Below are 14,590 nucleotides of genomic sequence, written 5' to 3'. Positions count from 1 at the left end.
GTTAAGTAGTTCCCTATCCCTTCTGGAAGCTAACCAGGGATGATCATCCCATCTTTGAGCTCCTGGTAGGGCCCTGATTTAGACATTATGTCCAGCCTATCAAAAACCAAATATTAGACCAACGGTTCTCAAATTTTGGGGCCTTGGAATCCCTTTGAATTCTTAAAAACTGAGGCCCCAAAGATCTTCTGTTTATATGGACTTTATTTATCCATATTTACTGTGTTAGAAATGAATACAAGTTTAAAACATGTATTAATGTACTTAAAAATTACAGAAACAAATATGTAGAGACCGAAAGTTGATTTATGATTGCCAAGGGATGGTAAGGGGTTGATGAACTGGGACTGTTGCTAATAGGTATGGAATTTCTTTTGGGGGTGATGGAAATGTTCTGGAATTAGACTGGTGATAGTTGCACAACATAGTGGATGTACTAAAAACCACTAAAATGTACACTTACAAATGGTAAGTTTTATGTTATGTGAATTATATCTCCATTAAAAAAATTGCCAAAAATTACAATAACAAACCCATTACATAGAACATAGAAAACATTTTAATTTTAAAAATGACTATTTTCCAAAGCAAAAAAATAGTAACAAGAGTGGCATTGTTTTACATTTTTACAAATCTAATGTCTGATTCAAGACAAAATACCAGGATTCTCATGTCTGCTTCTGTAGTCAAGTCTGTTGTAATATCACACATCATATAACCTCTTGAAAACTCGGCAGTATGCCCAAGGAAGAATGCAAGGGAAAAAGTCAAATGGCATCTCAGTTTTATTATGAAAATAATTTTGACCTTGGAGACCTCTGAAAGTGTCTCAGGGATCTCCAGAATTTCCAAGACCACACTTCGAGAACTATTAGATGATTAGCAGTTTGGTCTTCCCTGCGCTTTACACAGGGGCTCTTCATGTTTTCACATTTGTTGCCAGTTCCCAGATATTTGGTAAGTTACCTGCCAGAAATAGTGGGAAGAGCATAGGTCAGGGAGTCAGGGCTTCTGAGGTTGAAAAAATAGCTTATGTACGGGGCTTTGTTGCCAGGCCGCCTGGGGTAGAGATATTTAGCCTCTTTCTGCCTCCATTTCTTCAGCTCTTGAAAGGGAATAATGGTGGGATCTGCATCTGCCTGGTGGGAATTAGGATTGTTAAACACCTGATATTCCAAGAGAATAAGATAATTCCGTCCACAGTGTTCAGTTGTAGTGTGCCAGCCACTGTCTTAGGTGGTGGGGATACCATGGTGAACAAGAAGACAGATGTGGTTCTTATTTTCCTGGAGTTAATTTTTTTCGTGGGGGAGATGGGTGTGGGACTGGGTGATGGTGACAGACAATAAACAAAGAATTATAAGGGAAGGGTATCAAGAGCTGCATCTGCCTGGTGGAAATTAGGGTTGTTAAACACCTGATATTCCAAGAGAAAGAAACAGTAATTTTTTTTAAAAACTTCCAAACTAGATCCTTAAGTAGCAAAGGAGAGCAGAGGAAAGTTGAATACAAGAGCTTACGCCATAAAAATTGGAAAGAGACTAGTGGATGAAGCAGATAATTCTGTCCTTCAAGCCTGGGAAGATTAAATGAGGGTCATCTGGGACAGCAGGCATAGCAACAGTGATGAGGAAGAGAACGCGGGCTGGAAAAGAGAGAACCAGACTTGGGGGGCGAGGTGGAGAAGGAGTCCTCAGATAATAGAGCACCATGGGTGTCCAAGAAACCATGCCAGTCTCCCCCACGTGGACACCCTTTCCTTCATTTCATGTACAATTAATTAGATAAGAGCCACGGGGGGTGGGGTGGACACTGCCCAGAGGAGCTCCTGGGGGTCCGGCCGAGCTGTACACAGGCCCTTTCCTAAAGGCACTGAGGTCACCTTTGGTGGCTGCTGTGCATGGGCAAGTTTGCTGTGCTCACTGGAATGATGAGGCTTGCTCTGCAGAGGTTGCCTTGAGAAGACAAAAAAGAATATTAACGTTTAAAACAAAACGAAATATTGTAATCTCTAGAGCAGGTATTCTCAAAATGGGGGTCCCTGGTCTCTATAAAGTTAAAACTATTTTCATAACAATACTAAGATGTTGTTTGCTTCTTCACTCTTATTCTCTCATGAGTGCAAAGGCTACATGATATGTAATAACAGATTGAATGCAGAACAAGCTGAACTAGTCTGTGGTGACAAAGTCAGAAGAGTGATTGCCTCTTGAGAGTTGGGGGCAGGAATTGGCTGGGAAGGGCCCAGAGGGAATTTTCTGGGGTGATGGTAATGTCCTATATCTCGATAGTAGTTTGGGTTACACAGGCATATGAATTTGTCAAAACTCATGTGTGGAAGCATGACATGATTTCCCAACTGTGTGATCCTCATATTGGCATTCCTTGTAAGATTTTGTTTCTAAGATATTTGAAAATCAAGGACATGTGAAAAATGCCCAGGTTTTAACATCAGAAAGACCTGAGTTTAATCCTGATTTTGCTACATGCTATGTTTGTGACTTTGAACAAGTATCATAACAACAGTTAGCAGAGTTCCTGGTGCATCACAGGCACCTAATAAATGCTTGTAATATGACCAAGTGAAGTAACGTAATTTTTCTTAGCTCTAATTTTGTACTCAGGATAACAGATCTCATTTTCATTTGCTCTACTAAGATTCATAGTGCTTCTGGGTGAATTTCATTTTGATGGCAAACTGAAGCAGAGAATTGGAAAAAAAAGTTTCTTTTTGCTTGGGTTTGCTCAGTTATTAAATACTAATGGGGAATAGGCAAGGGTGTAAGTTTGTGGGGAGGGGACACAGTGACCTCTGACATCTGTCCTTGTGACTCTCATCACCTACAAACATATCAACTGCCTTCTGTCTTGGTGACTTCATCTGAAAGATGGGAGCCATGCTACTACTTTCCAGTAGAATTGTAGTCGCAATTAAATGAGGTAATTCTGAAGAGTACCAGACTTAAAATGGATGCTCAATAAATGTTAGTTGTCTCTTCCATTTTTCATCTCTCCCTACTGTTTTCCCTGAAATAGATAAACATGTATGACATGTTAACATGTAAACATATTAATATAGTCTTCCTACCTGAAGTCATCCTTAATGTTCTCTCATATAGCCTATGTTAATAATTGGTCTGGGCTTCCCTGGTGGCGCAGTGTTTAAGAATCCGCCTGCCAATGCAGGGGACACGGGTTCGAGCCCTGGTCCGGGATGATCCCACATGCCATGGAGCAACTAAGCCCGTGTGCCACAACTACTGACCCTGCACTCTAGAGCCCGCAAGCCACAACTACTGAAGGCCCCATGCCTAGAGCCCGTGCTCCGCAACAAGAGAAGCCACCGCAATGAGAAGCTCGTGCACCGCAACAAAGAGTAGCCCCCCCCTCGCCACAACTAGAGAAAACCCATGCACAGCAACCAAGACCCAACACGGCCAAAAACAAATAAACAAAAATTTAGGAAAAAAAAAATTGGTCTGTATTTGCTGTCTTTCCCCAGAACATACAGGTCCACATTCATGATAACACCAAGAATTGCACACTTTCATTGGCTAGACTTTGAATTTTTTGGACCAAAAACTTTCTTGAAATCCATGAGCTGTAGCCTAAAAGGGAGTCTTCTGTTACTGGAGAACTGGTTCTGTCGGGATGGTTGTTTAGGGATTTGACCTCAGCTGTCTCCTGGACGACTGCATCAGCTTGTGCAGGTTGAGGCCTCTCTATTCTTGGGGCTGCTCAAGAGGCCTGGCCCTGTGTTCCCTTGACATGGCTCTCCCTGTTGCACTCTGCAGTGGGAGCTTGGGGACTCACTATGTACATCAAATCATCACTTTGTACACTAAATATGTTACAATTTTTATTTGTCAATTATATTTTAATAAAGCGGTAAAACTTTTTTGAAAAATAAAATGAAGTTACTAAAAGTGTAGGTTTTGATAACCTAATAACATATTCTGAAGGGAAGAAAAGAGAGCCAAAGTGAGGTTTCCCTGAGGAAGAAGAAATTCCATCTGCAGACTCTGCACCATCTCCTCCTGCCTGGAAGTTTCCAGATTGCTGGCCTGCCCTACAGATTTCAGACTTGCCTAGCCAGCCTCCACAGCTGCATAAACCAATTATTTGCAATAAATCTCTTTATGTATATATGTACGTATATGTCTTCATGGTTCTTTCTCTTGTAGAACCTGACTGACACAGCAAGTAACTTTATTTAACTGAACAAGTAAAGGCTAGGTGTTAACTCCCTCAAGTTTCACTCTTTACCTACTCCACATACAAACTAACCTATACCTTTACTCTATTTTCTTCTCTCTTAAAGTTTCCTGCTCCAACACCTACATAAAGCATCCTTGCCAATCTCTTCTGAGACCTTGCTCCATCGATTATCTCCTCTTTCCTGAATCTTCAGCCTCTACTCTAACTCATGCTCACGTCTCCCCTGTCTAGGAAAGAAACAAAAAACAAAAAACCTCCTTCCTTACATTCCCCATAAATATTACTTACATATTTTCTGCCTTTCTAGAGCCCGACTTCTTGAAATATTCAATTCTTGCCGCTGTATTTCCTCACTTCCCATTCATTCCTTAACCAATTGCAACCTGGCTCCAACTTTCAGGTTCCAGCCAAAACTTTCTTTGTCAAGATCATAAGTGACCTTCTGATTGCCAAAGCTAAAGAAACTGAAGTCTGTCCTTTTCTTGACTTCTCAGAGGTATTAACCACTCCTTGAAATTTCTGTCTTGCCTTTGAGTGCGTCACTCCTCCTTCCCTTCACCTCCGAGACCACTCCATTCTCTATTTCTTTAACTGATTCTTCTTCTTCGGACCAACTGTCAAACTCTGGTGTTACCCAGTCCTCTCTGACTTCAGCCTTTTATCATGTTATATGCCTACAGTTTCCCTGGGTGACTTCTTCCACACCCATCACTTGAACTTCATTATCTATGTGCTGGTGACTCCTGAATCTAAGCCCTATATCAAACTCATATCAAAGCTTTATTCCCAAATATCCCTCTGGCCAATGTTGGATCCAGACATGTCCCCATTCCAGAATGTGCCACAGATACATCAAAACTCAATGGGGGGGCTTCCCTGGTGGCGCAGTGGTTGGGAGTCCGCCTGCCGCTGCAGCGGATGAGGGTTCGTGCCCCGGTCCGGGAAGATCCCACATGCCGCGGAGCGGCTGGGCCCGTGAGCCATGGCCGCTGAGCCTGCGTGTCCAGAGCCTGTGCTCCGCAACGGGAGAGGCCACAACAGTGAGGGGCCCACGTACCTCAAAACAAACAAACAAACAAAAACCAAAAAAACGCAATGGGGGAACTTCCCTTGTGGTGCAGTGGTTAAGAATACGCCTGCCATTGCAGGGGACACAGGTTCAAGCCCTGGTCTGGGAAGATCCTACATGCTGTGGAGCAGCTAATCCTGTGTGCCACAACTACTGAGCCTGCTCTCTAGAGCCCGTGTGCTACAACTACTGAGCCCGCGTGCCACAACTGCTGAAGCCCGCACGCCTAGAGCCTGTGCTCCGCAACAAGAGAAGCCACCGCAATGAGAAGCCTGCACACTGCAATGAAGAGTAGCCCCCGTTCGCTGCAACTAGAGAAAGCCCGCTCGCAGCAACAAAGACCCAACGCATCCAAAAATAAAAATAAATTTATAAGAAAAAAAACAAAACCTCAGTGTGTCCGATGAACCTATCTACAAAACAGAAACAGACTCACAGACAGAGAACAGACTTGTGGTTGCCAAGGGGGAGGGGGCGGGGAGGGAAGGACTGGGAGTGTGGGGTTAGCAGATGCAAACTATTATATATAGGATGGATAAACAACAAGGTCCTACTGTATAGCACAGGGAATTATATTCAATATCCTGTGATAAACCATATGGAAAAGAATATAAAAAAAAGAATGTGTGTAACTGAGTCACCTTGCGGTACAGAAGAGATTGGCACAGCATTGTAAATCAACTATATTTCAAAACTCAATGGGTCCAAAAGCTAATTCATTTTTCTTTTGTATTCCCCATCTCAGAGAGTAACAGTCTTCCCAGTTTCCCAAGCTACTAACATGGTAGTTCTCCTAGATTCTCCTTCACTCACCCTCGTGCATTCTGTTATCAAGTTCTTCTGAGCCTATCTTCCACCTCAAATCTCTCAAATTCTTCCCTTTTCTCTTTTCCTCATATTACTGCCTTTGTATAGACATCATTTCTGATCTAGAACTAGTCTCTTAACTACTTTCGTATCTCATCCTGCTTTACCTTTAGTCCATTTTCCCCACTTATACCAGGAAAATTATATATTCTTCTAAATCTTATCAATCCCCTGGGCAAAGTTTTCAGTGGCTCCCCGTAACTCATAAGATAAAGTTTAAATAGTTCAGTATGATATTCGCGGTTCCTGCCTTTCTGTGAGGCTTCATCTTTGGCCCAATTGTGATTTGCATTTTACCTGTACTGAACCACTTGTAGTTCTCATATCTTCATATTTCTGCATAAGCTGGGCCCAGTACTGTTCCTCTACACCACACACACACACACACACACACACACACACACACACACACACACACACAGTCTTCCCTGACCTCCCAGAGAAAGTTAGTCTTCTTTTTGGCTCCTTTAGCATCCTATGAAAACACCTTTGTTATGGCACCAATAAAACAGTTTGACTAGAGGGAAAGAACCAGATCCTAGCAGGGGATATTTGGTAAATATGTGATTAGCTTAATTCAGCAATTTTAAAGCTTAAGTTTTTAAGTAAGGGGATATTTTCTTCAATCATAATCTCCTGCCAAAACCTAATGTGTAGACTAGATAAGAGCCAGCAATCCCTTCCCTTAGTCCCCTTGTGCCATGCTGCCTCTGAGGTGCCAGTGCCTTAAGTGGGCATAGTGTGAAAACAGAGGCTTTCCTACAGTTGACCAGATATCTGATCTGTCAAAAGTCTGTCAGATTCAGCCATAAAAAGGATTGAAGTACTGATACATGGATAAAACTTGAAAATATTATGTTAAATGGAGGAAGCTAGACATAAAAGGCCACATTGTTGTATAATTTGATCTGTATGAAATGTCCGGAATAGGCAAATCCATAGAGACAGAAAGTAGATGAGGGTTACCAGGGCCTGGGGGAGAGGAGAATGGAGAGTGACTACTTAATGGGGATGGGGTTTCTTTTGAGGTGGTAAAAGTATTCTGGGATTAGAGAGTGGTGATGGTTGCACAATTTGTGAACATACTAAAAACCTCTGAATGGCACACTCTAAAAGGGTGAATTTTATATTATGTGATTTATATCTCAATAAAAATATAATTGCAGTGGCATGGTATTCCATTCCATGGAACTGAGAGAAATAAAGGAATTTTTATAAAAACAGACTAGGCATAAGTTTGTGCAATGTTAATATTTCTTTATAAAATTACATGTGCATAGCTGTTATCTGTGTCTACTTGTGAAGAAATGTGACTGGGATTCTCTGGGATGTGTATAAACTTATTGGGAGCAGTGAGTAAGTTCCCCCACCCCCAATCACCACCACACACACACACAACAAAACAAACAAAAAACTGTCAAAAATTTAGGACCGGGGGCTTCCCTGGTGGCACAGTGGTTGGGAGTCCACCTGCCGATGCAGGGGACGCGGGTTCGTGCCCCGGTCCGGGAGGATCCCGCATGATGCGGAGCGGCTGGGCCCGTGAACCATGGTCGCTGAGCCTGCGCGTCCGGAGCCTGTGCTCCGCGACGGGAGGGGCCACAGCAGTGAGAGGCCCGCGTACCGCAAAAAAAAAAAAAAATTTAGGACCGGGAGCTAGAGTCCTAAGAATTATTTCCAAAGCAACTTTGTATCCTTGCTCAATCTATCCAGTCACCCTAATGCTTCCCCTGGACTCTAACCAGCCCCTTCTCTTCATGGAAACCCATGATGGAAATCTCTACACCCCCACCCCCCCACCTTGGGATGTCCTTGTTTTGAGGGTAATATTGGCAGAGTAGAAGCTGTTGAGGAGGTGGTGGCTTCCTGAGGAAAGAACTGCGGTCTGAGAGAGCTGAGCAAGGACACCAGGGCTTATGAGTAAAGGTGGGGAGCAACTAGGCTGGGGTAATAGGCAAAGCCCTTGGCAGGAACTTAGGCTAAATTTTGGGAGTCAGGTGGGTTCTGGGAAATAACAAAGGATGATGGCTCAGGCCACCCACGTACAGTGAGTGGGTTAAGGTCAGGAGAGTGAGGTGACAGCCTTTTGGTGGAGAGGCACTATCTCAAGGGGAAGACAAAGGGGAGAAAAGGGCTGGAGAGTGGAACATCTGGGGTTTTCTCGATAAGCCACAACTAGGTCTTACCTTCAGCCTTAGAACTCCAGTTTGGGTAAACACTTGAAAAAAAGAATTGGTGCAGGCCAGAATCTTATCTCCTCTTAATAAATTATGAAGAAAAGCCCAGGATTCTTACACCTCTCTCCCTCATCCTCCCACTCTTCCTCAGATTGACGTCTGACGAATAGCCAGAAATGAGAGTCACACGTCCATACCCAGAGTCAAGAGGTGGATCCCAGCTACAGGCACCCATACACACGCTTTAGCCATGCCTTTTTATTATTTTTTTTATTGAGACAGGTGGATGGTGGTTAGTGGTGAGGGGTTCCCATACCCCCACTGCAGTGTTGCAGGACAACTCAGCAGTTCTCGTGTTTACTGGGGTAGACACCCCAGTGGAAGCCAATGGCATTGATAATGGATTGGCCAGCTCGGCCACTGATGAATCGAAGCACAGTGTTGGGGTGCAAGGGGACAGCTTTGAAACTCTTGCCTCTGTCTTTCCCAAAAGTCAAGACGCGGGACTTGTCAGTCACAAAGACCAGCTTTCTCAGGTAGCTCTTGTACCTTCCCGACACCTGGACCACTGATTCCCCAGGGTACAGGGAGATCTCTTTCAGCTTTCCCAACTTGCCACCCACGTAATCGCTCCACACCTTGCCGTAGCACACCTGGAGGCTAAGGGCAGGGGTGAGGAGGGAAGGAAGGGAGACACTGAGTAAGGTGATCAGAATTCAGGACCTCTTGGCCTACAGGCTGAGACCTTCAGACTAGTGACAGGGATGACAAACCCCCTGCCAGTCCCACAGAATGTGAGGGTTGGGTAAGCCCTTGGAGATCATACATGGAACTTCAACTCATTTTGCTGACAAACAGGCTCACAGAGGGAAAACAACTTGCCCAGAATCACCCAGACAGTGAATATCAGAGCTTGAATTTGAAGTCTACACTCCCACCAGGCCCCCACCCCCTACTTGACACAAGGAAAGGGATTTTTCAAACATCTGAAAGGCTCCGATGAAGGAAGAGACTTGTCCATGCTGTGCTAGGATACAAATCCAGGATCAGAAGGATAAAGTTTTGGGAGAGCCATCAAGCAAAGATGGAGGATGCCAGAGGGGATTTAAACCTTGGGTGGGGGAAAAACTAGACAACTTCCAGGTCCCTCTGAGTTGATGGTATATGATTTACCCAAGATCACAAGTGTGGGTGTGTTAGGGGTTTCGACAGCACAGGTCTCAAATCCAAGTCCTCTAATAATTTTTCCATATCCTGTTATCCCTGTGACTTGACTGAAACAATGTGACCCAAAGTGACTGAGAAATTCACAATTTAGTAAGATCCTAGAAGGTCCCCAAACCACCGAAACGCAAAGAATCTTACCCTATGATGTAGTAGCTGTTAACTCGGACACGAATGGCAGTGATGGGGCCATCCAGCTGGTTTCCAGAATGGGAGAATTGCTTTCCTCCATGGCCTCCATACTCTCCACTGAAAGAGGAGGAGCTGGCCTGAACTGGAGGGAAAGGAGGAGTTGGGGGGAGAAATCCCCTGAGAGCTCAGTTTCTCCCCACCACCCTTATTCCCCCCACAACTCAGTTCCCACCACCCCAAGTCAGCCACTGACAGCCTTGGCCACCAGCAGTACAGGAAGCTGCTTCCCCTGACTCTAGTGCTAGGCTCCTGGTTTCTCACTTACGCTCACTGGCACAGGCTGATGCACAAAGAAGGGCAAGAAAAGCAACGGTCAACATCCTGGGGCTGGAGTGGGAAGAAAGGAGAAAGTGAACGTTTACCCTTATCCCCCCAGATATCATTTACCCAGGCACCCCTGATCTCCAGTTGAGGCTCGGGTTTCTTGGTCCTTCAACTCAGACCTCATCCACCCAGTCTTGGTCTTAGAAAGAACTGTCTACACTCTCTAGTCCTGTTTGTCACAAATACTATCTTATGTGTCCTCAATCCCTCTGCCTCTCTCCGGTCTGGCTACAGCCGATCCTTCTCTTCCCTCCCAAGCCAGAAGGTCAGTCCTGACCTTCTAACTGGATTAAGCTTTGTCAAGCCCTGTTCCCTCCTGGCACAAAGCAGGAAAGGAGCTTTCTAAAGAAGAAGTGGAGGACATCTCCAAATCCTAGAGATGGTTGAGTTTATCAAACCAGGAGTCAGAGCAAAACCTAACTGAAGTAGGCCTGTGGTAGATTGGCCCAGTCTGTGGGACATATCTGGGGCATAGTTTAAATTCCTAGTTTCATCCTAGTCTCAAATCAGAAGGAAAGGAGCATTTTAGAGGTGGGTCTCTGGGTCACTTGGGGAGTGAAGGTGGTGATAGAAGAAACAGCCAACAGCACTGTCCAAGCAGTTCTGGTGCAGGTGGGATAGACTGAGAAGTTGGAGAAGAAATCGGAACCGGCTTAAGATAGGAGATCCCAGGCACCTGGTCTATTTGTCATACCTCCTTCTTCACTAACACAAATCTGGCCGTAGGTGTATCCCGGGTGTCCCCAGTCCTTCAGCTGAGATCCAGATATCCTTACACCTAAGACTAGCTCACAACCAGATGCCCCGGTTAGCTGACACGCAGGTCTTCCCAGCCATTCAATCCAGGAAGCCTCTTCTTCAGCTCAGCGTGAATCCCCTCTAATTCAAATCCAGGCATCCCTGTTACCCCTCAACCCACACCTCTGTCACCCCTCACCTGGCACTTTCAAGTGCAAAGTAACCCCCTGGAAACTTCCAGGTCTTTTATACCTCGTCCAAGCCCTTCCCCTGCTCTTCATTGCGTGAACCTCACCTCCTGAGCAAACATGATCAAACTCTTAGGGTCAGTTGTCAGGCAGGGTCTGGTGGCAGGGTGGGGTCAACTCTGGACCAAAGCCCAGATCTCAGGAGAGGCAGAATAAACTTGAGAAAAGATCACCAACCGAAGGGCCAGCTGCTTTGGGTGGGCAAACTTCCTAATCACCTCTGGGTGTGGTCCGAGGTTCTCCTTCCCCTATTTGGTTTCTGCTGGTGCCCTCACCTGCAATCTGCCATCTTTCAGGATAAACATTGTCCTCTGCAGGTATTTGAAATATAGATTCTCCTGGAAAGGGATTACACTCCCAACACCTTATACTTAGGAATGCCTACTATTTGCCAGACACTTTTTTTCTCTCCCCTTATATTTTATTTGAAAAAATCCAATTGTACAGTGAACATCCCTATGCCCACCATGTAGATTCTATCTTAATATTTTGCTGTACTTTCTATTTTTTCCATTCATCCATCCTCGATCTGTCAGACTCTTCACAAACTTTTTCTCTCTGAGAACGGTGACTTGAGGCCACAGGACACCTGGAGATCCCCCTCCCTGGAACAGGTAGAGTCAGCGCAGCGGGCAAGAGGGAAGCTGAGGAAGTAAAAGCAGACAGGTCCTCCTCTGGGGGCAGTTCTGGGCCCTCAGGACTCCTGGGCGCCATAGCTGAATCTTCCTGGGGCTGTAGCCCACACAGGGCAACGGCTCCCTCCCGTAGGTCTGAAACTTCCCCAGGGTTGGTGTCATCGATTTCTTCTCTTTGCCAGCCCTTCTCTTCTGGGGCCCCTTTGGACTGGCCCTCTGACCCACTGTGTCAGCAGGGCAGAAAGACAAAGCCCAAGGAGGGGCTGGAACCCTTAGCCTTGGTTAGTAATGATCAGGAGTGTGGCATTTGGAGTACCCCACCCCCTTATAGGCTCACCATCTGGGACTGAGGACTCGTCCCAGGAAACACAGGGAGCCCCACCCTGATGAGCCGGAAGTAGGGTGGGGCTCCTGGCAGGGAGATTCCAGGAGCTAGGAGGGTAGCCAAGGATGCCCTTTGTGATCTCCCCTCTCCAACCTTCTGCATGTCCAAAACGAGCACATCCTGGTGACAACTTTTACTTCATTCCAGCCATTTTGTTCTCTTATGGCTTTTGTCCTTTCTTGTGCTTGCCTTTCTTCCCTGATTCTCTCTCTTCTCTCTCCTTCCTTTAATGTCTTGATCTTTCCCTGACATCTCTTGCCCTGAGGTTTTCCCTTTATATTCTCTCTTTCTTGGTGCCTGTTCTCTTCTTTGTCTCTTCATCTCTCCCAAGCTCTCTCTCTCACTCCTCCCCCTCTCTCCTCTCTCATTATCACGTGTCTCTTCTTCTTTAATAGGAGCACATCACAGAGTCTGTGACCAAACACAGGGAATCAAAGATGGCAGCTCAGGGAGGTCTGAGGTGAACACCTTGGGAAAACACCCTCACATTTCCATGACTGACACATCTGGGACCCTCAGAATAGAGGCTCCTACACTTGTCATAGTTTCAGTTTCATGCCGAGATCCAGAGTCTCCTCCATGCCTGCAGACTGGTCCCTGGGTTCCGGGCAAAAGTTCCTGAGTCCCCTTTCCAGAGTGACAGAGGTACGCTTCCTCCAGTGGGAGGGGTCTCAGGGTTCATCCTCTGTCGTCCTGGAGACAAGGAAGGCCACTGTGTAGCTAATGCTGGTACATCTTAGAGTTTGCACTGATGCTGTGCCTGAGGGTCCAAAAGGAAGAAGGTGAAGGCCCTGGGACACCAGGCCCCCCTCTGCTTCTACCTCATTAGCTCCTATTTAAACTAGTTCACATTTAACCCATGTGCCAGCTGGGTGCCTACCTGCCCCAGTCCCTATAAGCAGTGGAAGGTACCCCTGCTCCAGTGCTACAGGCAGGGAAAGTCCAAAGCCTTCCCAAGCTTTCTGCTATCACAGGCAACTTACACTCACTGACTCTTCTGCCCCTTTAGCAAAGCGACTAACTCAGCACATGTTTATGGAGCATCTCTATGTTGGAGGCACCACCCCAGATGCTGGAGAGATAGTAAGGAGGAAGAGAGTCAAATCCCACCCTCAGGAGCTTTCACTCTAGCAGGGGGAGTCATCAAATGAATGTTACTACATGATATGTGCTACGAAGAAATCATCAAAGCAGAGAGAGAACGTGAAGAGGGATGGAGAGGCTGCTGCTCTGGCTTAAAGGGTCCTCTGCTCAGGTAACATTTGCAAAGAGACCTGATTGAAGTGATGGAGAGAAATACAGATATTTGGGTGAGCAGTGGGCCGGGCAGAGGGAACAATAAGTACCAGAGCCCTGAGCAGGAAGCACGTGGGATGAATTCAGAAACAGCAAGGAGGGCAGGGTGGCTGGTGGTAAGTGAGGGAAGCCAGTGGGAGGCAAGGTCTGGGCAGCAGCCAGCGGGCGGAGGGCGCAGGGCCTGGGAGGCCATGGTCAGGAGTTTGGATTCCTTCCGAGAGTGAGGGGAGCCATTGAAGGGTTTTGCCTTTTAAAAGGGTTCCTCCGGATTTTGATAGAGTGGAGAATGGACTGCGGGTGGGTGAGGCTGGGGAAGGGAGGCCATGGCAAGAGGGGAGTGACCCTCCCCCCATTTTGCTGGGTCCCTCTCGCCTGCCCTCCTGGACTGCCCGAGAGGCCCTCCCTCCCTCAGACAAAGCAGCTCTGTCTTTTCCAAGTCTTGGTGCATGTTCAGACCCCAGGGTGAGAATGTGCCCCTTCCCCCCATCAAGGAGTTTTCACAATATAGTTCCAAACAACAGCAGATCTGTTTCCTGTTAAGAAGAAAACATCCTCCACCTCCTCATTTATACATTGGGCCTCCATGGAGGTTTCATTTGAGCAGAGGGTTTTACCATGAAAACAAACGTGAGCTTGCTTTTCTGCTCACTCTTCACTGTTCAAATGGATAAAGTCTAGAGAGCAGAAGTGACCTCACTAAGTTGAAAAAGGGAGTTCTACCCCCCTGACCCTCGTGCCCCACACGCCAGCCCCTCAGTGGCCTGCAGTTTGGTCTTGCTACTCCAGCTGTTCCCAAAAACCGGCCTCTTCACCGGTGCCAAATAGAAATGCGAAGAGAAAGGAGGAGACAGAGTTTGGGGTGAGGTAGAAAAGAGTAGCTTTTATTGCTTTGCCAGGCAAAGGGGGCCACAGTTGGCTAACATCCTCAAGACTGTGCGCCCCACCCCGGAGCGGGTAGTGAGGAGTCTTATAGTGTTCAAGGAGCAGGGCGTGGTCAGCTCGTGGACATGCTTCTGATTGGTTGGGGGTGAGGTAATCGGGAGTCAGCATCATCAACCTTCTGGTTCCTACTGGTCTGGGGTCTACGCGCTTGTGGACAGTGTACAGTTAACTTCTTCCACCTGGTGGGAGTTCTAGTATCTGTAAAATAGCTCAAAGGATGTGGCTTAGAATAATATCTATAGTCCTTGAGGAGGAACTAAAGGTCCTTGACTTTG

At 46.3% G+C, this 14,590-nt stretch overlaps 1 protein-coding gene across 1 annotated transcript; it reads right to left on the bottom strand.

Moving 5' to 3' along the window:
* Positions 1 to 8,672: 8,672 nt before the first annotated feature.
* On the bottom strand, positions 8,673 to 10,082 carry ZG16 (zymogen granule protein 16). The gene is made up of 3 exons (XM_024744146.1): positions 10,013 to 10,082; positions 9,697 to 9,829; positions 8,673 to 8,991 (listed from the first exon to the last, which is right to left on the bottom strand). Exons 1-3 carry the CDS (start codon positions 10,065 to 10,067, stop codon positions 8,673 to 8,675), a joined length of 507 nt encoding a protein of 168 aa, XP_024599914.1. The 5' UTR covers positions 10,068 to 10,082.
* Positions 10,083 to 14,590: the final 4,508 nt, after the last annotated feature.

Source organism: Neophocaena asiaeorientalis, unplaced genomic scaffold, assembly GCF_003031525.2.
Source record: "Neophocaena asiaeorientalis asiaeorientalis breed wild unplaced genomic scaffold, Neophocaena_asiaeorientalis_V1.1 scaffold91, whole genome shotgun sequence".
NCBI classification, from domain to species: domain Eukaryota; kingdom Metazoa; phylum Chordata; class Mammalia; order Artiodactyla; family Phocoenidae; genus Neophocaena; species Neophocaena asiaeorientalis.
Note: the sequence above shows the minus strand (reverse complement) of the source record. Positions and strands in the feature narration are given on the sequence as shown.